The 25,420-nt window shown below is 37.5% G+C and overlaps 2 protein-coding genes, 1 long non-coding RNA gene and 1 other non-coding gene across 7 annotated transcripts; 1 reads left to right on the top strand and 3 right to left on the bottom strand.

Annotated features, from left to right (window-relative positions):
• The first annotated feature begins 811 nt into the window (after positions 1 to 811).
• Positions 812 to 2,555, top strand: LOC113328846 (cytochrome P450 89A2-like). Its single transcript, XM_026575846.1, has 3 exons — positions 812 to 881; positions 1,755 to 1,997; positions 2,311 to 2,555. The coding sequence occupies exons 1-3, from the start codon at positions 812 to 814 to the stop codon at positions 2,553 to 2,555; spliced, it is 558 nt and encodes a 185-aa protein (XP_026431631.1).
• LOC113328794 lies at positions 1,216 to 10,854 on the bottom strand. 4 transcript variants are annotated; one of them, XR_003349558.1, is made up of 11 exons: positions 10,661 to 10,854; positions 7,584 to 9,508; positions 7,354 to 7,491; positions 5,982 to 6,053; positions 5,592 to 5,633; positions 5,371 to 5,460; positions 5,076 to 5,186; positions 4,897 to 4,986; positions 4,732 to 4,811; positions 3,646 to 4,634; positions 1,216 to 3,264 (listed from the first exon to the last, which is right to left on the bottom strand). XR_003349558.1 is itself a non-coding variant. In XM_026575805.1 (10 exons), the coding sequence occupies exons 2-10, from the start codon at positions 9,345 to 9,347 to the stop codon at positions 3,914 to 3,916; spliced, it is 3,108 nt and encodes a 1,035-aa protein (XP_026431590.1). In that variant the 5' UTR covers positions 9,348 to 9,508; positions 10,661 to 10,854; the 3' UTR covers positions 3,347 to 3,913. The 4 variants fall into 4 exon arrangements, 1 of the variants encoding a protein (XP_026431590.1); XR_003349557.1 differs by having other exon boundaries at positions 1,216 to 3,255; XR_003349559.1 differs by having other exon boundaries at positions 1,216 to 3,206.
• A 74-nt stretch (positions 10,855 to 10,928) lies between these two features.
• On the bottom strand, positions 10,929 to 11,001 carry TRNAA-UGC. Its single transcript has one exon. It is a non-coding gene; the product is annotated as a tRNA-Ala (tRNA).
• A 9,799-nt stretch (positions 11,002 to 20,800) lies between these two features.
• On the bottom strand, positions 20,801 to 23,077 carry LOC113328941. Its single transcript, XR_003349644.1, has 2 exons — positions 22,971 to 23,077; positions 20,801 to 21,774 (listed from the first exon to the last, which is right to left on the bottom strand). It is a non-coding gene; the product is annotated as an uncharacterized LOC113328941 (long non-coding RNA).
• Between the last annotated feature and the right edge of the window lie 2,343 nt (positions 23,078 to 25,420).

The following is a 25,420-nucleotide window of genomic DNA, read 5'->3' as shown; positions in this document are numbered from 1 at the left end:
CTTCTCTTCTAATACATCATCAGAACCCTAAAACAGTGTGTTTTTTATCAGAACTTTAAACTTACTGTTTCTTCTCTTCTAATTCGATTACGGTGCTAGAGTTTCATTGATTCTTGAAGGCATAATTCGTTAACCCATGATCAATAGTAAGTACAAAATAAAAACTACATACTGAATTTTCAAGTCTGCTCATACTAATTATATATATTGGGTTACGAGTTATTTTTCTCATTCGTACCTATTTGAATAATAGGTATGAGCGGGCTCGGAAATGTAGTGGGCAGATTTTGTTTCAACCCCTTGAGTAGCTTTAGAAAATTCTCTTTTAACTTTTGAATGTCGTGTATTTGTATAAATAAACATGTGACATACAAATCAGTCTCTTTGTTTATATATGCATAGGAGCTAGAAATGGTAGTTTTTGGATGTGGTACCCAAGCTTACTTGGTATCCAGAGTTGTTGGTTTAGTCATTTGTCTAGAGGTAGATCAAAATTTATTTTCTTAGCAAGAGAAAATGGTCAATTTGGTATACATTTTATTGTTCGACAATGCTTTGTCTAGCGGAAGTGAATCTCGCAGGATATACCGTGTGAGGAGGGTAGAGGGTCCCATTTCCTAACTCAGCCCGCTACTAACCCAAGTGTTAAGAATCGCTCCCTTCTCAACAATTGGATCTGATCCACCGGATTTCTCACGGGAATAGTGGCGGTATGAGTAGCATTACTCTTTATTGTTAGGGACTGGGTATTGACATAAAGTGTATCATTTACTCTTGATATATGTCCTCCACCTCCACCTCCTCGCGTGTAATGCGGCCACCTCCACCTTCACCTCCTCTACATCCAGCTACAAGAAATTGCAGTTGTAGAGGCAGCAGAAGTGAGTGTTGTTGAATAGATATATGTACTTTGCAAGGCTTCTGAAGCTGAAGATGAGCAAGGAGTTGAGAAATGGAAAATCCCTATTATATAGAATCGCTTCACAAAAGAACCTTAACCATCTAATAGGGAAACAGAAAGTTACAGAACTGCAGTCCAGAAGTGATCACTTACACCTCTTTGATTTGTGGATTTTACAAACAACTTAAATGATAGGAAGAAGACCTGCAGTTTCGCATTTTAATGCTCTACTGTGTGTGTACTTCTTGTTTTTAGATGCGAGTTGTATACTACTTTCAGATTCTTGAAGTAGAATATACCAATAACAACAGAGCTTCAGCAACAAATCTTGATTCTTGAAGCCTAAACAACTTTCTCTTTACATTTGCATTTCTAGATAATTACTGGCAACAACAACCACAGTGAATGCGTATATCATTATTGTGACTGAGACGAGCCGACCCATGTTTTAGTTGGGAATATAGCACAGCATTATTGCGATTGTAATAATATAAAGACTGTAACTCTTTGAAACCTTACAGTCCTCAATGAGCATATAACCTCACAAGTTGTGCCTATCAATGGAAGAATGCATTTGGCTGATAATCGTAATCACACTTTGGTTTTGTGCAATCCTAAAATGTGTAATCAATCTCCTGAAAACCCCTACAAAGTTACCACCTGGTCCTTTTTCAATCCCAATCATAACAAACTTCCAGTGGCTCAGAAAATCATTTGCAGACTTAGAACCAACTGTTAGAAATCTGAAAACAAAATATGGACCTATCTTAACTTTTATCTATCGGTCATCGTAAATCAATCTTCATTACAACCTCAAGTCTGGCTCATGAAGCCTTGATTGGAAATGGAGCAGTTTTTGCTGCCCGTCCACCGGAAGCAGCAACGTTGAAAAGATTTTCAAGTAACAAACATAATATCAGTGCTTCTGATGGTCCTTTATGGAGACTACTCAGGAGAAATCTTAGTCTTCAGATTCTTCATCCTTCAAAGATCAAATCATTCTCACCAGCTCGAAAATGGGTTTTGGAACAGATCAAAGGAAGTATAAAAACAGAATCGAAATCAGGGAAAAATCCTGCTGATCATTTTCAATTTGGTATGTTTTGTTTACTGGTTTACATGTGCTTTGGGGAAAAACTCGAAGACAAAAGAATTAGAGAAGTTGAATCCGTTCAGAAAAGTTTAGTACTTTTTTTTCCTGAACTTTTACCCCAGATTGACTAAAATAATTTTCAAGAGAAAATGAGATGAAATGAATAAGCTGAGAACTGATCAAGAAAAGGTACTAATTCCACTAATTAGATCAAGACAAGAAGAACAAATGAAGAAGAAAACGGTTGAAAATCATGAGAAAGTTTTATGTTTATGTTATGTTGATTCACTGTTGAATCTTGAATTACCTGATGAAGGTGGAAGAAAATTGACAGAAGATGAAATTGTTACTTTATGTTCTGAGTTTTTCACTGCAGGTGCTGGTACTACGTCAACAGCTTTACAATGGGTTATGGCTAATTTAGTGAAACATCAAGACATTCAATCCAAATTATATGATGAAATCAGAAAAATATCAGATGATGATGAGATCAAAGAAGAAGATTTAAAAGAACTGCCGTATCAAGATACCTCTTTAAGAGCAACAACTAAATCAAGATAGTTTTTTAAGAGAAAAAAATCTGAATCAAGATAGCTCTTTAAGATAAAAATCTGAGTGTAAATAGCTATTTAAGAGCAAAAATCTGAATTAAGGCAAAATCTTCAGAGTGTAACTAGCTCCTTAACAACTGTATAATCTGTCCAACTATTTTGTTACTAGACGGTTGTTGTCATGTCTATAGCATACCCAGTTGATACGAACCACACACCTAATTTATTGTTTGATCTGCAGGTTGATCTGATGGTTTGTGGGTTCTACTTGGTTAAAGACAAATGTACCAACCCTTATCAATTTACGAAACCAAATCCGAATTAGGCTGGAACTAGTGAGTGAACATGAGAAGAAACCATTTTCATGATGTATTATTCGCATTTTTACTGCATATACTAAATTATGGCCCTTCTAGATTCACAAGTCGAGATGCAGTATGCTATTTTTCTCACTTTATGAACACGTAACATAACAACAAAGTAAGATCCTCAAATTAAAAACTAACTTGGCAAAATGCTAACCTCAGTAAGACCTTTAAGACCAAATACTAAAAGAGCAACTAGCTGTTTAGTGACTCTAGTCCGATAACAGAGTTTCAGGAGCTCCAAATTTCAGCAACTAATCAAGAAGCATAAACAACTTTCAGATTACCTGCAACAGCTCCAAATTTCAGCAACTAATCAAGAAGCATAAACAACTTTCAGATTACCTGCAACAACTACGAAAGTGAATGTGAATATAAGATTATTATGGAAGTGGTTTAGAGCTTGACTTCAAATTTATAGACAAAAAGGAAAAAATAAAATCAATCCCCAAATTTAATCATCAAGGTTGTAATTCTACGAAACATTCTATCATGGAAGTCTGGCATGACTGCAAGCATGTATAGAGCACTACTTAATTATAAACATGACTTCTGATATTTCCAAAAAACCTCATCGGATGATCCTATTAGTTTATTGAAAAAACAATGACAGAAAAGTTAACTAAATTTGTATGTAGAAAGATGCAGAACACGATTTTCACTCTAATTCACGGAATACATCAAAAATGTTCGAGACAATGAGGAATGCAACAGAGTAGCTCTTTACCCACTTACACATAAAAAGGAACGAGAACATAATCCTGCTTCTTTGCTTCGGCTTCTTCCTCATGTTTCAGTTATTCCATCCATGGCTGCATTTTTACAATATTTGTCAAAGAAGAGTGGAGTACCCAAATACCATCCTTCTTTGAAATCGGGAAGACTTCGAAAATGTGAGACCGTCGTTTACAAGAGTACAACTATCCAAAAATGGCATCTACTAAATTTAACGCTATGTATGACAAGCCACTAGACCAAATAAAAAACCACTATTTACAAATCCTCATTTGGGGAATCTAGACATGTACTGGTCATGGTCAACATAGCCCACTGCCACAGTTTTATCCCCATAGAGTCGTCCATGTAGGCAGTGTGCTGCTACACACGAGGTTTCTGTTCTTGCATACTCCACAAGAATGCACCCTACTTCAAAATCATCAGTCATGTCGATGTTTTTGTTATTGTCTTGGGTACTTGAATCCTTTGCACAAGAAGTATCATTCAATGCTATCGAAGCTTCCTGCAATTTAAGGCCTGCTTCTTCTAGTTTCATTTCTTCCTCCTCAACGGCTGTACTGTTTTCAGTGCATGAGTTGCTACGCAAAGGAAAATCATCACTACTGTTAATAGTTTGCGAAAATTGATTTTTGCTTTTATCTAGTTGGGAGGGGGATTCTTGAAATACTGTATCACAGCCAAGGTCACTTGTAGGAACAATAGTATCCAGATTATCTTCCTCATTTTCGGCATGGCAAGGACTACAATTTGCTGTATCTGCCCCATCTACTAGGGTTTCTCTGACATCACCTAGAGCCACTGGTCCACTAGTTTCTCCAAAGTTCGGATCAACTTCTACACCTGTGGGCTCCACTTTCTTCAGGCTACATCTATCCTCTATTTGAGGTGAAGAACTCACCAGACTAGCCAGATTGATGATTTCACCAGGAGCTGCGGTGGGCCTGTTAACATTCCTTACAATATTAATAGATTTTACGGCGCCATACCTGCATAAAAGAGAGGGGTTAAAATGTACCGAAGTGAAACTAAGTAAAAGTGTCGCAGTTGAATTAATTATCACGGAACAAATTATGGGAGAGAGACCTTGCACACTCCAAGCGTACATCTTCGAACACTTCTTCCACTTCTTGTCCCGATAGAGTTGATAGTTCCTCCTCATTCAACTACATATATGTAAACCTTGTTGTTAGAAAAGCAGGTTGAGCTAGCATATGATTGTAACACGATAATTAGCTCTGAAAACATTACCACATTTTGTAGCTTCAGAACTTTTGTGGCCTTCGAAAGTAGAGGCTTTGCATGCTCAGGAATCGCATAACGTGGTGGCTCTTCAATGCCCTGATTAAAACAAAGAGACAACAAAATAAAAAAGATGTACCACACTTGAGACTTTCTTTAACAAGAACGAACAAAGTGGTGATCATTACCCCAGCAATAGATGCATCAGGAGTAGATTGGACAACAGTTAAGACTTCCCCTCCTAACTTCATCCCATTTAATCCAGCACATGCTTTGAGAGTAATTGACTTGTCCACATACTGAAGCATAAGATTGCACAAAGGATCACCAAAATTCTTAGGTCACACTAAATTGGCAATTGACCATAAAGATATTGGTTAACTAAGGTGGGGGAAATAAAAAAGAAAAGAAAAGCAGCCATAACTATGTTTTCTACCTCTAAAAACAAAAGAATAGAAAAGCAACCATAGCTATGTTTTATACCTCTAAAAAAGCACATGCTTCACTGGCAGATTCATTAACCTCAAAATGATAAGCTCTCAATGCTCCAAAGGCACTAGCAATCTCCTTTACCTGGAAATAGCATCATGTTAGCATGGACACGGCGTCTAGGATACAGAAAATCTACACAACATCGAAGGGCATTTATGAGAAAGAAAAAAAATATTCTGAGAATGAACAATATCCTATATGTGATAACTTACCATATCAGACGAAAGAACCTTCGCAATTCCACCAATAAATATCTACAATCAGAAACATGCAAAAGGAAAAGTTCATTAAGGATTCTCCCGCAAGCATGTGAAATAACAAACAGCCCGATCTTCAATGATAGAAGTGCTATTATAGCATACTTCAAAACTAGTAAAAACATCAAGTGGAAAACACCTTCAAACTTTCACCTCATCATACCTAATGAGGCATATACATGATGAAACAGCAAAGGGTGATTCATACTCAGGCAAAAAGTACCAAATAAGGAACCATAATTATCAATCAAGGTAATTAGTATAATTCGAATTCTGATGAAAACTTGATAAAAGTCAAACCACGGACTAGAGACCGCAGTTACTATGCCTAGCACCAATGCATACCTTGTTTGGTGAGTCCTTTACAATGTCAGATATTTCATCAACAACTGCCATTGGCTTCTGTGAGACACCAGTCTGCATGAAAATAGCAACTTTCTGAAAACCTACTAGATGAATGATAACCACAAGTTAACCTCAAAAACTGAAATGTAGATTACTACTATTGCTGCCTCAAAAACACAGTAAAGAAATAAATGAGTACACACTATGTAATTATATTGTAATTATAACCACAATTTACTTCAGAAAGTGCTATGTACTAGTATAGATTCCTATTAAGACTTCATGACTTCCAGCAAAGCTATAAATCAAATACATAAAACAACTGATACAGTATAATGAGACACACAATCAATGTGCTTCCCGTCAAATTTCAGATCAAATATTGAAAGTTCAAAGTTCAAACAACACACAAACACGGCATCTAAAGTTTTAACCTACGTTAACATAAAGAACAATATGGTAGCTCCACTGGAGTTAAGAAAAATTATCACATGATTGTCACTCTGATGCTGGGACAAGGAAGTCATATAAGATGCTATGTTCGTCTACAGTTCTACAATATCATGCTTTGATATAGTTCCTAGGTTAAGAGTTTGTTTTGTTGCTGGTGGCACAGATCATTCACAATTACTACAAAAATGATAGTGAAAGCAGAAATTAGCAACTCTACCAAGTGTTGTCATATTGCCAGTTTACGCGGGAATAAGATGACGAACTCCGTCTATAAACACAAGTCTTAATCAGAATTCAAATTTCCTGGCTAAGGGCCCACTTAGATGACATATATATTACATCTAGGTATAATATATATCACTATAAACCACAAGATAATGTCAGGACCAATACACCAACAATCATAATTCAGCAGCATTTCAAGAATGTGAACTAATTACTAATCAACAAAAACAAACTTTATATTTTCAGTATCCAAAGAGGCACAAAAGGCAAGAACCAAGATGCCATGACAGTGTCACATGGCATAAAAATGCTTCACTCTTCTATTAGAATCCACAAGAACACATTTGCTTCGGGGGGTGCGTTAGTTTGTCTCATGAATTTAGTAATAAAAGTTTAAAAGACGACCTTGACCTCATATAGACCTCTTATTCGGATTGACTTATCATATCTTTGTTTTTGTCTCCTCAACTAAACCAATACACTTTCCTAGCCAACCTCAAGATGTAAAATTACAAGCCTAGGATCTTCTATGTGTCAACCAAGATGGAAAGAAACTGAAAGATGATGTCATCCAATATGATATAATGGAAAAAGATTAGGTTAACATAACATAAATATTAAATAATGAATTGAAAATATTATTACTTACTAAAGTAGAAATAAAAAGAACAAAAGACATAATTAGCAATCTTACTGCTGATTCCGCGAAGTCCTTCGGGCGTCTAACTTTGAGAATAGATCCAGAGAAGAGTCTACCATCAAAAGAGAGGGCTGTTGTGGCACCTTCTGGTGTAAGAAATTCCACAAGAGCTTGCCGCTTCTCTTTATTCATCTAATATGCACCACACATACAGCCATTGAAATGCCAATAAGAAGAAGAGAAAATTAATTTTTTTTTGTAAATGAAAAAAAAAATCCACTTACAGAACAGCGAATGCATGGCAGGGTTCCTTGAATGTGATAAGCATCTGATGACAGAAAAAAGTTATTGAAACACTCCATTACATATTTATCAGAGGCTGAAGTTGGTACATTCTCTACAAGAAGTCTTCTCCTTGGAGATGTTGGTTGAACGTTATCAGCAGTGGAATTCTTTGACGCTGATAGGGTACTTGAGGAAGACCCAGAAAATACAGCTTTTTTCGTTGCTGAATTTGATTTAACAAGAACAGCAGCAGGCACCTCATTTACACTGGAGGATAAGATTTGATCAGAGTTTTGTATGTTTGAGAGAATGGAACCAGCAGAGCTTTTGTCAGTTCCTGTAGGTGGGAGATCCCAACCAGCACTTTTCCTCTCTGGAGAACGGGCAGTAGGAGAAGGCGTCTTAACAGCAGAGTCCGTTCTTCTCTTCCTAGGGGAATAGCCACCAAGCCTACTTTCATGCCCACCATGACGATGATAATGACTACTTCCATACCCACTATTGCTTGACATTTTATTCTTATCAGCATCAAGATACGACTTCCTAGATGACTCATGCTCCCGCTCCTGATAAGAAGTACGCTTGTGAGCCCTAGGCAAATCAGAAATTGACCTCCTATCTTTATCCCTTTTTTCACGACTCCTTGACCTTCTTCTTTTTGGCCTCTCTTCATCATAGTGAGATGGAGATGACTCCCTTCTACCTTTTCTTCCCGAAGTTTCTGAGTCGTATCTTTTTCCGGAATCCTGTTTCTTTACAGCATTCCCATCAACCTCAGAACTATCTTTCTCATAACCAGCTGGGCGTTGCTTTCTTTTAGTTTCAGTGTCAGATTTCCTCTTTTCTGTGCCTGAAGATGTCTCCTTTCTCCGAGAGCTCTTCTCTGGTTGAACTTCAACGTCAGCTCTTGATATCTCATCATTTCTGCTTTTGGGATGACTCGATTTATCATTTCTATCCGCTTTAGCTTTACTTTCCATATCTTTATCAGGTTTATTCTCCGAAACATCAGTTGATCTCTCCTCTTTTCTACTTTCACGGTGACATTGTGTTTTATTTTTGTCCCCTTTAGCTCCATTTCTTAATTCTTCGTTAGATTCAACCTCCATGTCATCTCTTGATATCTCCTCGTTTCTGATTCTGTAATGACGAGACTTTTCATTTTTATCCCTTTTACCTTTATTTTTTGTAACTTTGTCAGGCTCATTCTCCAAGTTATCTTTTAATCTCTCCTCATTTCTGCTTCGGTGATGACTATGTTTTTCCTTCTTATCCCCTTCAACTCTACTTGTAGTATCTTTCTCAGTTTTATTTTCTAACTCAGACGTAACTTCCTCATTTCTACTACTGACACGACTACCTATTTCACTCTTCTCCTCTTTAGTCCTCTCACTGACCTCTTTGTCTAGTTTCTCCGCCACTAAGTAGCTTTTAGCATCAAAATTTTCATTATCTTTTCTACCTAACTGGTCCTCCTCCACAGAGGTACTCTCATGTTCCCTTGTGGAACTGATCTTCTCACTATCGTCTGAAGCTTTAGTCTTGATTTTTTCATGAGCTTCACCGAGTTCAGAATGATTTGGAATTGTTACATCATTTTCCTTCACCAAAAGATTCTCTGACTCTTCAGCTTCCGCTTCTGAACTTGATTTATTCTTTCTCCTTCTCAGCATAATCTCCTCGAATGTGAAAGGTCTTGTTCGGGCTGAAGTGCCCTCATTCCCATTCTCATGCTTTTCCTTTTTCGGACTAATTCTGGTCATACCTCTGGAACCTTGAATGTTGCTAAAAATGATATTAGAGAATAACTGACCAGCCAACCCAAAGACAATCAGCAAAACCCTATCCAAAAGAAACACTTCCGTGTATCACTGAGTGGCTGTTCCTTTCCAAAGTTGAACCTAGCAAATACGAGAACAAGTCCCTGTCCATCCAAATAGCTAAATGCTCAAAACCAATGCAGCGTTTTTGACAAGTCTAATATTTAAAATATATGGAAAAGCGAACTCTACAGATTGCATCTGCAGTTGGAAATAGTATTGAAAGTTGAATACTTATATTGTACCTAAACTTGTTGACTAATGTCTGTTGGCTTACGTAATCTCCAAAAAGGCTACACAAACAATGTTTCAAAAGACAGGGCAACCAAAACAAATGCCCTGAGCCTGTAATATAATAGTGTTCTACAGGTAATGATAAAGCAGAGAACAATGAAATGGAAATAGAAAGGCCAAGTTGACAATAAAGCACAAGATGATAAATGGTACGGAGATAACAGGCTAGCACTGCGCAAAACATTCTTTTTTTTATAAAAGTAGAGTTGCAAAGATATACCGATATGTAGCTCTCTGATACCAATCGCTCTTAGTTGTACCATTTAAACTAAAAGTCCAAAACACGAATGGCCTTATTCCCATGGAACGACATAGCATTCTTTTAGAAACTTAATCTGAACTCAGGTAATAGGTCATTAGGTCGCCTCAATCCAATTATGAAAAAAAAGCTTCTCATTATACCCCTTTTCTCTCTTTTATGCTTCTCTATGACTCAGACCTCATGCCCAATTTAGTGAACTCATGTTAACCTTACACAACTGACAATTCCGATTTCAGTGATACGAAAGACGAAGCTAAAATAATACTCTACTTGGTAACATAAGAAGCATTTGAAACTAGGTAGCGTCTATTGTACTTTAACGAGTTGGATTTGATGCGAATGAACATATCAGATAACATCAATACCACCAATTTGGTGATTACTTTCAACACCAATACAACTATATCACCAAATTGGAATCTTTTTCTTAGACAGAAGTGCAATACATCTATTTTAATATTTACCTCGATTATATAAAATCAGTTCATCCAAAAACTAGAATCAACCTAATTGCACAATTAATCAGAAAAAAAAATCATCAAAAATAACCTAAACCTAGTTCATATGACTGTCTAAATCAATCTAATTCTGAAAAATCCCCAAGTGCTTTCAACTTTTTGAAACCCTAACTTACAAATTTTATAAGATTCTAACACATATTCTCAAATTAAAAGACGAATAGGAAAACGATTCAGCTTACCTTTCTAGTCAGCCATTTTCATCGAAATTCCTCTTCTCTATGACTGAAAAAGCTGGTATTGCTTTTACTTTTAGAGAAGAAGAAGGTGGTGGCGGTGGTGGGCTGTTTAGACGGTGGCGGTGGACTGGTGATGGTGTTAGGTTTCTGCTCGTCGCTGGCTCTATCAAGGAGGAGGAGGATAAAAACACTTTCCAAGGCAGTAGAAGAGATGAATATGGTTCGAAGGGAAAACAATTAAACAAAACGAAATAAAATTAAAAAAATATTATGGAGATGCAGGGTATCGAACCCTGTACCTCTCGCATGCAAAGCGAGCGCTCTACCATTTGAGCTACATCCCCGGTTTGATGCTTCAGTCATTTTTATGCTACTTAAAAGTATCGAGAAACAAATTTGAAGTACAGGCAGGGGCGGAGGCAATGTAGTGCAAGGGTGTGGAATTGAGTGTTAGTTTTGCAAACCCAAATCAAAGCGCAATTGGTTTTTGCACCCCAGAAATCCCAAGAGTCCAGCTCTCCAAGACCTAATCACCGTTAATTTTCTTGTTCCGAGTGTAGTTAACTCTTGCCTCTTTCTTCTCAAATTCATTTGTTTGACCAAAATGAAACAGACATCTCCATCCAATACCACTTCTTGCTGGTTGATGTTGACGTGCAACAAAAATTTTGATACGCAACGATTTTTAATGTGCTATTCTTTTTATTTACCGTCCATTAAAATCCTGACTCCGTCCCTGAGTATTGGTCATCTTAATTATGCCTATGAAATTCTAAAGCGCAACTACACGCGAAATTGCAGATGAACGGCGGCAGCTTGTCTAGTAGTGCAGGCTGGTTTACTAATTAAAATGCAAATGATGCATCAAAACTAATGTCATAATGCTTCAAACAAATTATTATTATTATCATTTCTTTACAAAAAATGGATTGTATATGTATTGGCTTCTTGAGTTCTTGTTTGTTATGGTGATTGAGTAACTACGATTTGCCGGCAGTACATATTAATTAATTCGCTCCAGGTGTAACAACGATTTGTCTACAAAGTGGACATGAGGGAACTTGAATCAACCATGAATCGACACAACTAGCATGAAAAACATGCTTACACTTTGGTAGACTTCTGCAACTTTCACCTTCTATGAACCTTTCTAGACAAACAATGCAATCTTGATGTGTAGGTTCAACCATTTCATATTCAAAACTAGAAAGGTTCTGTATGTCATTTAATGATAACCTAATAACGCCACCACTTTCTTCTTCTTCTTCCAAGCCGCTGATGCTTGTGGTGTTGCCCGTTCTAGTTGTTTGCCGGTGATGCAGTTTCCGATGAACTATTGTACAAGCTACTACAATATGTAAGGAGATTTTTGTGATGGCTAAAAAGACAATAAACACGGCAAGGCACATACCGTTGGCAATTTCATCAAGGAAAGAAATGAGAAGATTAGAATATGTGTTTGTGCATTTAATCATGCATCTACCGTGTGGATGAGTGCTTGCAAGCTGACTTAGAGGAGTTGATACTTCTGATGATGATGATGATGGTGTTGAACACTGAGAATAATTATGTTGGTCGGAGACGTGAAGACCTCCATGCTTCTTGCAAATGATTGAAATCCCTTTGGTTATCATCACTGTACACCTTCCGAGGAGATTGATATAGTAAAAGCTTTGCTAAAAAAGAGAAAAAACTTGAAGATAAGATGAGGTGTTCAGGGAGTCTAGGAAGACACCTTAATAGCACCACGCTATATATGCTCATTTTTCTATTGTGTGGATAATTTATATATATAAGTAACGTGTTAGTCTTTGTCCAACGGGTCCAGATCGTCTGTGCCACTGCTTGTGTGTGCCATATGTGCCACACCAATAGAAACACGGTATTTTCTCTTGGATTTGTAATATCTTCTTTAACTAATTAATTATCTTTCCTAATCGATTAGTGTTGTATAAATAGAAAATCTATTTAGTTAGTCATGGTTAACGAGAGGAATGATGTGGCGTGTTTCTATTGGTATGGCACATAGGACACACACAAGCAGTGGCACAGACGATCTCGATTCTTGTCCAACTGCAAGTACTGTTATCTTGGAAAGAGTCTAATAATAGTAGTTTTATATACATGTCGAAGACATTTGTTTCACAAGCCAATAAACCATACATATTTTATACATAAACTTAACGTGTTGGTCCAACACTCCAACTGCAAGTATTGGGATCCTGGAACGCGTCTAATAATAATTTTGTATACACTATACGTGTTGAAGACATTTGTTTCACAAGAATATACATATTTTATAAGTGTATCTTTTGTGAACTGATAATAGGAATGATTCAGTTTTGACTTCCACTATTAAATTCGGTAACAACTTTGCGTGGCATAATGCCCATGTCTAGACTTAGCACCATTCACATTGCGTGGAGATGTTATAGTCCTCGGTCACAGAGTTGTGCAAGTCTTTACTTGATGTCCTAGCCTGCTTCCCGTTTCTGAAAAAGTTTGCTTACATTTCTTTCATTTTATGATGTCATAGACTATTTCCATTTCTGAAAAGTGTGCCTTTACTTCTTTAATTTCCTGGATTGGGGTATACCCGGTACCCCGATTTAAATGGACATAGTGCCCTTAGTAAGGGGAGGTCAAAACGTGGCAAAATTACTTTAATATCCCTGCACTAAGTAACCTAAAACTAAACCCTAAACTTAAAAACTAAAAACGTTTAATCTTTCTCCTGATTTATCTTCTCTAATCCCTCTCCTCTTCTCCTTCCTTCATCTTATTACATCAACCAAAATTTTCAATTTTGATTTTCTACAAAAAATGGTTGATTCTAAACGATCCAGTAGCAACAGAGATTTAACAGGTAACATCAAAAGACCCAAATTAGAGGAAAAAGTTGGAATAAGTAAACCCGAGAATGCAATCCCTGAGAATGTTGAGAAGAACCATCCACCGGCGAAAAGAAGACTGGAAGTGATTTTTAAACTCAAACCCATTATTCTGATGTGTTGTATGATTGTTATATCATGTTAGATTATCAAAAATTATGACTTGTGTGTTTTAGTCGGCAAGGTCGATAATCTAAAACCACGTCGACTTTTGATATTTCGTAAGAGCCGGCATGGTCTCAAGATGAATATCCTGCCGAGTTTTCATAACAGTCATGGCGACTGTTAGACAATAACCCGGATCGGCAAGGTATAATAACCAACCTTGCCGACTTATATCTAGTCGGCATTGTATTAGACTTGTACCACACCGACTTTAGGTCACAAAAACTTGATTTTTCTTAGTTAATAGTCGGCATCTTTCTTGAATAGGACCTTACCGACTGTGTGTTAGTTGGCGTGGTATATAATTACAACCCCTCCGACTATGTTTTAGTCGGAAGTGTTCAGATTATCGACCCTGCCGACTGTATTATCAGAACTATGTTTCAATGTGTAGAATTTTCATATCTCTTATTTGTGTATTGTTTAGGTTCCCAGAAGCAAAAATAGAAGATATCCCTTGTCTTGTTAGCAATGCAGCAGAGCTATTGGAATTTATTGACAGAATTTATCCTGGTTTAGAAGATCCTAAAGATGAAACTGAAAAAAATTGCCCTGTAAGAAAGTTACTTCTGATGGGTAAGGAAGATCCTGAAGAATTTCTAAGGTTTATGGAGAGTCCTAGCAATCCCCTCAACTATGAAGAATGTACATCATCGGAGGAGGAAGAAGAGGAGGTTGATCCAAGAACTTTTTTGAGGGCATCTGACTTTTCTGGAGTGAACCCCTTACAATGAGGTCGGTGACTACATAGGTCAAGATAAGGGAAAAGCAAAAGCTGATACTGGTGAAAAAGCTAGTGGTGGTGAAAAAGCTAGTGATATGGAGGAAGATGACAACAATGAGAATGATCCATGAAATTCTTAAACTTTATTATGTTTCACTTGGTTTAGAAACTTAGATTGTGGTTTGAACTATTACGTTATGTTTTGAACTGTTAGTTTGTGGTCTTAGACTTGTTAAACTTATGTTAATTGCTTTAGAACTTATTCATTTTTGTGCAGTTTTAGACAATATTAGAGTTTTACTAAGTCGGCATGGTTTGTAAGCTCGACCTTGCCGACCACCCAGGCTATATGCTATAGTGCTGTCAGGGATAGGTAGTCGACATGGTTTTAAATGTAGACCTTGCCGACTTAAATGTTATTAGTATAAAAATATTATTTTTTTAGGTACAAAGTACAACCCATTGAATGCTCAACGGTTAGAAATTTCAAAATCAAGACATTAAGTGTGTTGTTACTATAAAAGCATTCTCAACTTCATCTTCAACCTTGCATAAGGAATGGAAGTTTCAAGTGCAACACACTCAAATATTTGTAGTCTTTGTACACTAAGTAGTCATTTTGCAAAGGATTGTCCCTTTTAAGGAAGAAAATGCACTATTGATGGTTGTAAGGGATTCTTATTTCTCATGAAAGTTGCAATAGGAGATGTATATCATCCGTATGCTTCAAAACGCACCTGCTGTAGGTTTTTCTATTGGATAGATGAGCGCCTAGCTCCGTATGAAGATGAAGTTGCTAAAATCAACCTTCTATCATGCACAGATCCATGTTACGATGGTAAGATGAAGGTAATTACCTCTCCTAAGAAATTGTGTACTAGATTAAGATATTATCTATGTCCCAAATGTGTTAGGGTTAAGTTTTTATCGTTTGTATGCTTTAATTAAGGTTTGTATGCTCTAATTAAATGTTTAAGGTTTGTATTCTCTAATTAAGTTTCAAAAGTTCTTAACAATCATTGCACTCGATTTTAGTCGGCATTATACAAAATTCAAAGCGTTCCGGCTGATTAACAGACGGCACTTAACAGTTTATTAACATAGCCGACGAAAGTAGTCGGTAGGGTTGTCCTCATAAACCCTGCCTATACTATGTGTGAAGAACATCCAGGAACAACTTTTTTTTCTGTTTTGGTCGGCATGGTTGTCCTCATAAACCCTGCTGACCGCAAAAAAGCCGCCAACCTGCTGAAATCAAGACCTTGTCGACCGTCCCAGGCCTTTTTTCCTGTGCTGTCATGTAGTATAGCCGGCAACCTGACGAAATCAAAACCTTCCGACCCTTGGATACCCGGCTTGGTCGTGTGATAAATACAACGCCGACCAAAGGAGTATACACCAAAAAACACATCCATTTCATTCATTTGTAGTAATCCAAAGTACATTACACAAAACACGAATGCGATTACAAAAGTACTCCAAAAAGATTCCTTATTCCCTAATCATAATCACTCATCACTGAAATCTATTGGAGAGAGTTCATTCAAATCTATGTGACATTCCCTAATCATAATCAATCATCACTCATTACTATTGAACCTCCTTTAGTCAAATCTATGTGACATTCCCTAGACTCATTTAAACCATTTCAAAGGTGCATGTTGTCCTCATAAAGTTTCATACATTCCCTGCTCTTGTTGAATATGAACTTTTCCCAAAAACTAAACCTACAAAGAGGAGGTAATGGACATTTCTTTTTGAGTTGTAGACCAATAAAATGATTACCATCAACCAAAGCCATAACAATTCTTCTATGCCTGAGATGCTCCACACAAACTGCATGTCTCGGTGCAAATGCTACACTTAGTCCTTTACTAAAAAATTGTACCATGCATGACCACGTATCCGCGAATAGATGGCCACACTCCGACATTCTCTACCAATGCTCCCATTTGATCAGTGCATTTCCCTCCGAGCCTTTAACACTAGTAAGCAAATCTTTGTCCTCCATAGAACCTTCTAGCCTCATTGATATATACAACTCCTTGTCTTTTTCTAGTCGGTCGGCCATCTTCTTTCTTATGTATTGACATTGGATGAGATTCTCCTCAATCGCTCCACTTAGGTGTCCTAATTGTTGGGAGGCAACGTGAAACCCACAATTTCCATTCTTTGGGACGTCGTCAGTACCAATAATGAACTCTCAAATAATTTGAGGGAGTTGTACGCGATACTCTTTCAATACCGGTTTTACTACCTTCCTCGGACGAGCTATTTTCTTCACAACATCTCCTTGACTTGCTTGACTCTCAAGAAGTGGAGTTTCATTTGGATTCAATTTGAAACGGTTGGTGTAGTTTTTCTTTACTCGACGACCTATTTTCTTCACAAAACTTTCTTGACTCTCAAGAAGTGGAATTTAATTTAGATTCAAGTTTAAAATGGTTGGTGTAGTTTTTTCTTTGCTCGGACGACCCCTTTTATTTACAATACTTGCTTGACTCTCAAGAGGTGGAGTTTCATTTGGATTCAAGTTTGACACCGTTGGTGTAGTTGTTTCTTTCCTCGGACGGCCTCTTTTATTTTTAGCCGTCTCCTCTTTGTATTGCGCCTCGGTATAGTCATGTCCGGATGGATCGCATTTTGTACTCAAATACTCTTTAATTTGTTCAATTTATTCCGCCCTCGTCTTTGTGGTAGGTAGTTTACCGCAAGCATCTCGTTTCGCCGGTTCTTCAAGTTCTTCCATAAAAGGGTAAACAATCGGCATCAACTTGTGATTCATAGTTTGTTTTTACAACCTATTCAATGTGGGATACTTATCAAGGATTATTCTCCCAAGTTCCATGTCGCCAAACTCTTCACCGGGATCTTCTCTTGGAGCCGGTTTGAAAGATAGTTGCTTCCAATATGGTTCTATATATTCACTCGGAATGGGAGTTTTATACCTACCAAGCATATGACGACATGGAAGTCCGATAGCCTTCATTATCATACACTTACAAGGTGTTCTCGGGTCATCATACTTTTGATACAACTTGAGATGTTTCATCATGAAACGTATTGCCCAATGAGAGACGTTTTTATGTATACCAACAAGCAAACAATCATCCTCCTTTAACTCCTTCAACTTCCGGAACCTACTTTCTTCGAATTGATTTCTTATCTTGTCGATATCATTATTAGTGTACTCATGGATAGCATGTTGCACGTCACAATCCCATTTTGACTCGTGAAAAGTAGACATTTTAGTCTCCCATGAGCTTGCTCTACTATACTTGTGGACTCAAGTTTGAAACGTTTATAATCGTAAGTAAAATCATACACAAACCTCTCTTTGTGTGGCGTCAACCATTGTCTCTTGAATATGCCACTACTTTGGGGTAATTAACGCCCCAATCATCCTCTAACTCCTTCAAGTTTATCTCATATCTTGCCACACTCATTGACCAAACCAACTTATCCTACGCTTTCATGAATAACCCAAATTTTATCTCGCCTTCATTCCATTCTTCGTCTTCTTTTTCTTTCTCCTTCTCTCGCTCATCTTTAGTTAGTTTGATAATACGTTCATCTTCTTCTTTTTCACGTTTAATACCTTTCTTTGTCTTCGATTTTTGGATACGACTCCTACAATTCTTTCTAAGATTGCATTATATATGGCAAGTGCAAAGAAAATTTTGTGCATTGGGAAAAATTATCCTCACGGCGTTCATTATTGCTTGCTCGTTGTCGGTCACTACAACCCTGGAAGTCTCGTCTTCATGGTGGAGAAGCTTCAAAGTTTCTAATGCCCAAAAATAGCTATCATCCTTCTCACGATCCATAAAACACCATGCCACCGTGAACGATTGCTTATCCGAGGTTTGTCCTACAATGTTCAACAAAGGCATGTTGTACCTATTCGTCTTATAAGTGCAATCCATGAACAAAACTTGGTAAAAGCACCGGCCTATTTGGATCATATCGGGATGCGCATGAAAAATACGATCCACCTTCCCCTCCGATGACTCATGGTGCCTCACCGTGTAGTTGTATTTGTGTGCCAACCATTGTTATTCTTCCATTACCTTTCTTCTATCACATTCAATTCTTTTGATAGTTGCCTTGGCCGTATAAGTTGTAGACAATGAAGAAAGGTTATCCGGGTCGTCCCTCTTGAACTTACTAAGGAGATTGCTTGGTTTAATTCTCCAACTTGTTCTTACTTGTTCGAACTCGTGCGGTTTCAACTTGGCAGTGCCCAACAAGACTTTCCGGATCTTTATGGCTATGCCAACCAACATCAACTCTACTCATTCTCCACATGTTATCTGTTTCTTTGTTCCTCCCAAAAATAATTTTGAATGGGCAACCACACTTCTTTGACTTCGTCTTGTACACCCTCGTCGTCTTCTTATCATACACATAAGTGACATGCATCCGGCGACCCATTACACTCGCATACCATTTCAAACCGTGTATCTTTTTGTTGGATGTTTTTCACTAGAACACACATCTTCTTTTTTGATTTCTCAATAACCACTTGACCGCGTCGTTTTTTTCCTTCCACTCCAAATCATTAGCATAATGTGCGGAAGTATCAGGACCCCTAACACTGTGAGCTTGAGGCTGATCCGTCATCGGTACCAATGCAATCTACAAAACATCAAAAGTTAGTTGATGTGTACTACAAAAGTCGTCAGGGTCGATATACAAAACAATACCGGCTAAATAGCAGCCGGCATGGTCGAAATATAAAAAAGTGACGGCCGATCTATAGTCGGCAGGGTCCATATACACTATAATGCCGGCTTAAGCATGTTTCATGTAACGTCTCCTGTGTTGCAAAAAAAATTGGTAGTCAGCAGGGTTCATATTTTCAACCTTGCCGACTAAACAATGCTTATGAAAAGACGGAGCGTTATTTAAACGAAGACCACGCCGGCTCTTATAGTCGGCAGGGTCGATAATCGCCGACCTTGCCGACACTGAGCAGCAAAAGTGGAAATAAAAAAAAAATCGATCATTTGCACGGAAAAATCACAATCTTCACCAGGTAAGTTGTCTACCTGATTACTTGCAGCTCCATTCTCTTCTTCTGGGTCATTGGATTCTACGTTTGGCTCAAGACCTTCATCCCCATCTTGAGTTTGAGGAAAATAAAAGTGAGGATCATGCATATAATCCATTTGATCATGATTTGGTAGATCATCATACAAGTACTCATCGTAAGAGGAAAGTTAGAAGATTCCCCCACTTCAAAATCAGGATTAGAATCACTCATCTCACTCATATCACAAATTTCACAAAAACCCTAACTTTTGCCCCCAAAACTTCCTCTACTACTTCATTCTACTTCTCTCTCTAATTATTTCTAAGACCCAACTTATAAATCAACTAACTAATCTAACTAATTTAACTAATCTAATCATTTTAATTAAATTAGTGCTAATCATTGTGGGGCCATTTTAACCATTTTGAAAATATATGGTTAAAGGGCTTTCTGTTTTACTTCAAAATGACCTTATTTTGTCTCATTTGGTGTACCCCAATTAATTTGGATATACCCCAATCAATCCAGGTTTAATTTTATAGGTACTTTCACTTTTTCACTGTAAGTAATTTTATGGTGCAGGTCAGAAAAACACTATGCAAAACGATGATTACTGAAAAGCACTAATGGTGATATGGCGTGCATATTTTATCAGTATCGTAGTTAGACACATGACCATTCTAGGAGAGTCTGATTCCTTTGGAAAGAGTATATAGACTTTGATTACAAAAGATATTAACGATTCCTTTGGAAAGAGTATATAGACTTTGATTACAAAAGATATTAACGACCGAGAAAAAAAACGAGAAAAAAAACGCCCCCAAATTGTCTCACAAATATCGGTTCCCCTGTCATCCTCCACGGGGCCTGCCGGAACTCATAAAAAGAACTGAGTCTAGGAGTTTTATCGTAATCGGTTTTCGCGGTCTGTAAAGAATCACTGCTTTAATTATACCTAAATGTGTTGGTTGATGTAACTAACAGTTATGTATGATCTGTGATGCGTAAGTTCTACCTAAACTTTTGTAACTAAAAGGTAGTTCTACCTCTTTTTGGCACATGATGACGAGGGCCCGTACGTGGATGGACTTTAACAATTGTTAAATATGTCATTTAAGATGGGGACAGTGGATTCTATATTACGAAACGGTTTTGGTACACACAACTTTGTGTGCACCGAAAGGGATCCAATGATAGAAATGTCACTCTTTTTGCATTGGGATACAGGCAGAAGTAGGCCCCATCCCTCTCTTACACGGTATACATATAAGGTTGTGTATGAATCATTTTCGATTACGGAATAACCAAAAGGTAAAAGTACCAAGATGTAAGGCAAAAAAATTTATTTCACATTGACAGACAAACCTCCAATCTGCTCGTTGTTCAGTAAACTTTCATTTTTGGGAGCGATGGTAACATTCCAAACATTTCGGGTAAAATCCAATAAAAAATCTAATGATGATTTGGACAACCATTCTGGTCAAAGTTGGGCTCAGCTAGCTTTCTTCACATGGAATTTTCCACAAAATTTCCAAAACTATGGATAGTTAAAGCTGCAATTTTTTGTAACTTTTCTTTGATGTAAACTTTTGGCGATTATTGTTTCGTGCTCACATCCGAATCCACATCTTACAAGGAAAACTATGCACTGCTACCAGATGAATCCGCCAGTAGTAATTGATCCACTCCAGGTTTAACAACGATTCGTCGACAAAGTGGGCATGAGGGAACTTGAGTCAACACAGCTAGCATGAAAAACATGGTTACATCTTGGTAGACTTCTGCAAATTTCACCTTCTACAAACCTTTCCAGACAAACAATGCATTTTTGAGTAGGTTCACCCGTATCATATTTAAAACTAGAAAAGTTCTGTAGGTCACTTAATGACAACCTAATGCCACCACTTTCTTCTTGTTCTTCCAAGCCGCTGAAGCTTGTTGCATAGGTTCTGGTTGTTTCCCGATGATGCAGTCCACGATAAACTATTCTACAAGCTACTACAATATGTATTGCGATTTTTATGATGGCTACGAAGACAATAAACACTATAAGGAAGATTGTACTGACAATTTCACCAAGGAAAGAAATAAGAAGATCGTGTAGATGAGTTGCATGACTTAAAAGAGGAGTTGTAGGACTTAGAGGAGTTGATACTTCTGTTGATGATGATGTTGAACACTGAGAATAATTACGTTGATCGACGTTTAGATATACCTTCATGCTTCTTCAAGTGATTGAAAATCCCTTTGTTTACATATCATCACTGTTCTTTACTAGGAGAGTAATCCAAGAAAAGCTTTGCTAAAAAGAGAGTAAGAGAGAAAAATTTAGATAAGATGGTTATTCAGGAAGTCTAAGAAGCCACTTTATATAGATATCAAAATGTAATAGTGGGATGATTTGTTAATTAAAATGTGTGCCCCCAAAAACAGGGTTCATCTTCATTCTGGGAATAATTTTTATACATAAAATTAATATGCTCGTCCAACACTCCAACTGCAAATCCTGGAGGATATCTAATAGTCGTTTTTAATATACTGTATGTTGAAGACATCTGTTTCACAAGGCAATGACTCAACGAGGCATACATATTTTCTACTGGTATCTTTCGAGATCTAATTAGCTTGGAATGGACGTTCAGTTTTGACTTCAACTATTTAATTGGATAATAACTCTGCGGGACAGAATGCATGCCCATGTCCGACCTTAGCACCATTAATTAAAATTACGTGGAGATGTAATGGTCTCGTAACATATATCTAGTTGGGTGCAAGTCTTTTCTGGACCTCTTTGTTTTGATCTCAACATAGGGTGATGGTTTGGTAGCAGTAGCACCGACGCTGCAGTTGAGACGTCGTTATTTTTCAAATGACCGGGATACAAACACACGTTAAGAAATTAAAAGTATTTCCTACGTACTAAAATATATATACTATCAATAAATCAATTCTGAGGTGACGATGGTCAAGAATTAAATAAAAGAGATTAATGGTTATCCAAATGGATCGTGATTACAGGATTAGCGTAAACTGCTCTAATGGATTTCATCTTACTGAAGAAAAAATCTCTAAATGATTGAAGAATAATCAAAATACCAATATTCAAAGTAGTCTTTTCTATTTTATTTGGTTTCATACGTATCAAAGAATTCACATTGTAAATTGGTTGTATCAGTGTGTAATGTATTATGATGAAACAGGAGGGTATGTTTATTTACCACTTCCATTTCGTAACAATTCAAACCTCAATTTGAATATCGTAATCCAATAAATAATTCTAGGAATTTTTCAAAGTCCCTCTTTCCGTCGAAATAAAATCAATCAAAATTAAAATTTAGATACGTTATAGAATTATAAAATAGCTTTTCATTTCACACCAATTTCACTATTCAACTTCTATAAATATATATATATATATATATCCTTGCCAACAATATTAATAAATTAGAACAGAGCAACTGTGAGTCGTATCTACAATCAGAGACCGACTATACTTACAGCCTATCCACGCTTCCCTAGATAACTGTCAGTCACAAAGTTCCTGGTGTTGACGCGCGCCGGCTTTCGACTAAACAGTTGCTCTGTTTCGCATGCGAACTTCGTTTTCTTTTCATTTTTATGAAACAAAGATTATATTATAAAACAGGGAAGAAGGCTCGTTCATTTACCATAAATACGAGAAAGTACTAGATGAACCACCTCTATTAATTACAGAGACCACCTCTATTAAGGACAGACAGAGATGTGACAAGTAGACGCACAGCAGTCGGCCATCATCGGCGCTGGCACATAAAATCCATGGATGTAGAATTGTAAAACTTTAAGACTAGCGGGTGAAAATTCTTGCTATCTAACGGGTATTCCTATTCCAAAATCATGCACAACTATGTGTCGTAAAAATACTGCCCATAATGTTTAACATAAGATCCGTCACCGTTTCAAAATGATTCACTAATGTCGGCTCCAGAATTTAGTTATACATATAGTTATTGAATGGTCTTAGAATTTTGACTTACTTTCGATTTCCACTTTTAACAGAGTTTGTATGCCAATTGCCCTTGTTGCACATTCTATAAATATTATGGCATGTTCATCCTGGGTACTTCAAGTTGCAACTAATAATTAAGTCAGTTATGTTCGTTCATTCATAGTTTGACACACTAATTTTGATTCTGGTTTAAACTAGGAATGCCTACAATTAATGAAAGAAACATAGAAAATGTGAGCACACAGACCACGAGGGGGTCCGAACGCTCACAATCAATCATTATCATCTAAAGAAATTATGATGATGGTACCCGGGTGTTGATTCATCGACTCAAAACCTTCGGGTTTATCATGGCCTCATCCAACAACTCCATGCGTGGCGTTTGTGCATGGGGTATAAGTATTAAGGAAAACAAAACATACAAGTAAACATGCACGGAGCTAAATGAATGTAAAGTGCTGAAATGTAAATAGAACAAGGTTTACGTGGTTCAGCACTAAGGCCTACATCCACGGGGTTTGTTGTTTTACTATGTTCTTCACGGTTACACGAATAGTTGAATGACTTTTGGGGTTTACATGTTTCTCTCCTCTAAGGGATTAACTTACCTTTACTATTTCTCTCTCTCTCTCTCCTTCCCTTCCTGATCTTTTTCGATCCCCCTCCCTCTTAGTGGAGATTGGGTATTTATAAGGTTAGAACGTGGGCCCCATCTTTGAAGACCGTTGGAACCTTATCTTCTTGTGTCCCTGCGTCCATCACGCGGAGGTCTGCGTTTGCCCCTTGATCCCGCAGAGGCATCCTCGCTCGTTCCACAGGTTGGTCGACACGTACACTGCTCAGAGTGTTTAATGCGGGTAGTTGAGGGGTCTGCTCGTGTCAGACAAGTGTCTTCTGCCCCTGTCAGTCCGTGTCAGCTAACTTTCTCTCCACCGTTGATCTTAAGCTCCTCTTTTTGGGATGAGATAAAGTAACTCCTCGGGGTTTATTGGGTGTTTCGTGATGCATCATGTTTTGATGTTTTGGCCTGCATGCTTTCCACGTACCTTTTTATATACACGTGTCTGATAGTGAGATATATGTGTACACAATTTGCCCCTTTTCTTCGGGCTTGAATGACTAGTGGGTGCCTTGAAGAAAAACTATCGTCGCATATTCTTCTCACTCCTAATAACTTCTCCTAGATACTTGGGCACGTCTTTTATTCGTGCATTAACTGCTTATGTAACGGGCACGTTTCCCATTCCTCCCTTAATTTCCTTCTCTTTCTTTCGGGTATTTTAAGGATAGAAAGAAAATTTAATTTCATTCTTCCTAAACACTCGCAGTTTTCATTCTTTTTCCAGCCTTTAAATTTTCTGTCTGTCTTCATTGAACCTGTGACCTTAAATTCTCTGTCAGTCTTCATTGCACCTTTGATCTTAAATTCTCTGTCAGTCTTCATTGCACCTTTGATCTTAAATTCTCTCCACCTTAGCATTAATCACGCCCGCTTCTCCTGTTTGTTTCTTCTACTGCTGTTTTTGCCGGTAAGTTTTTCTTTTCTTTATTTCCACCGTTTTATGTTGTGTTGATTTGTGAATTTCTGCTACTGTTGTTCCTTGTTTGTGATGAAGAACTTCTTCTGATGCTTGCATACTAGTTTGCCCCTGTTCTTCATCTTAAATTAAGGAAGCCATTACTTCGAGGGTGAAATTTGAGCATGTATACTAATTTTAGGGTTGCTAGTTATCGTGGTTGTATTGCTATGGATGTGTTTTTTGATTTTGGTAATGTTTTTTGATTGTGTAACTTGTTCTTGATTTTATTCTTTCCGCAGCCATGTCTGACCGTCCGCGGCCTACTTATCAGACTCCTGATTCTGGGTTATCGAGATCTCCTCCGCGTCGAGAGTCTCAAGATGATGTTCGTCGGAGTCGAGTTTCTTCTGGAGCGAAAGCCTCGTCCTCTAGGGAAGAGA

This window comes from Papaver somniferum, unplaced genomic scaffold (genome assembly GCF_003573695.1).
Source record: "Papaver somniferum cultivar HN1 unplaced genomic scaffold, ASM357369v1 unplaced-scaffold_114, whole genome shotgun sequence".
In the NCBI taxonomy this organism is placed as follows: domain Eukaryota; kingdom Viridiplantae; phylum Streptophyta; class Magnoliopsida; order Ranunculales; family Papaveraceae; genus Papaver; species Papaver somniferum.
Note: the sequence above shows the minus strand (reverse complement) of the source record. Positions and strands in the feature narration are given on the sequence as shown.

Excerpts from the sequence above, each read along its gene's own strand:
- LOC113328846 (XM_026575846.1), top strand. The coding sequence starts at position 812 with ATGCGGCCACCTCCACCTTCACCTCCTCTACATCCAGCTACAAGAAAT. Across the intron at positions 882-1,754 it reads CAGTTGTAGAGGCAGCAGAA|TTTTTGCTGCCCGTCCACCG; the intron begins GTGAGTGTTGTT and ends GAAATGGAGCAG. Across the intron at positions 1,998-2,310 it reads TGCTGATCATTTTCAATTTG|GTGGAAGAAAATTGACAGAA; the intron begins GTATGTTTTGTT and ends TACCTGATGAAG.
- LOC113328794 (XM_026575805.1), bottom strand. The coding sequence starts at position 9,347 with ATGACCAGAATTAGTCCGAAAAAGGAAAAGCATGAGAATGGGAATGAG. Across the intron at positions 5,187-5,370 it reads AAGCATGTGCTTTTTTAGAG|TATGTGGACAAGTCAATTAC; the intron begins GTATAAAACATA and ends CTTATGCTTCAG. Across the intron at positions 4,987-5,075 it reads CTGATGCATCTATTGCTGGG|GGCATTGAAGAGCCACCACG; the intron begins GTAATGATCACC and ends TGTTTTAATCAG.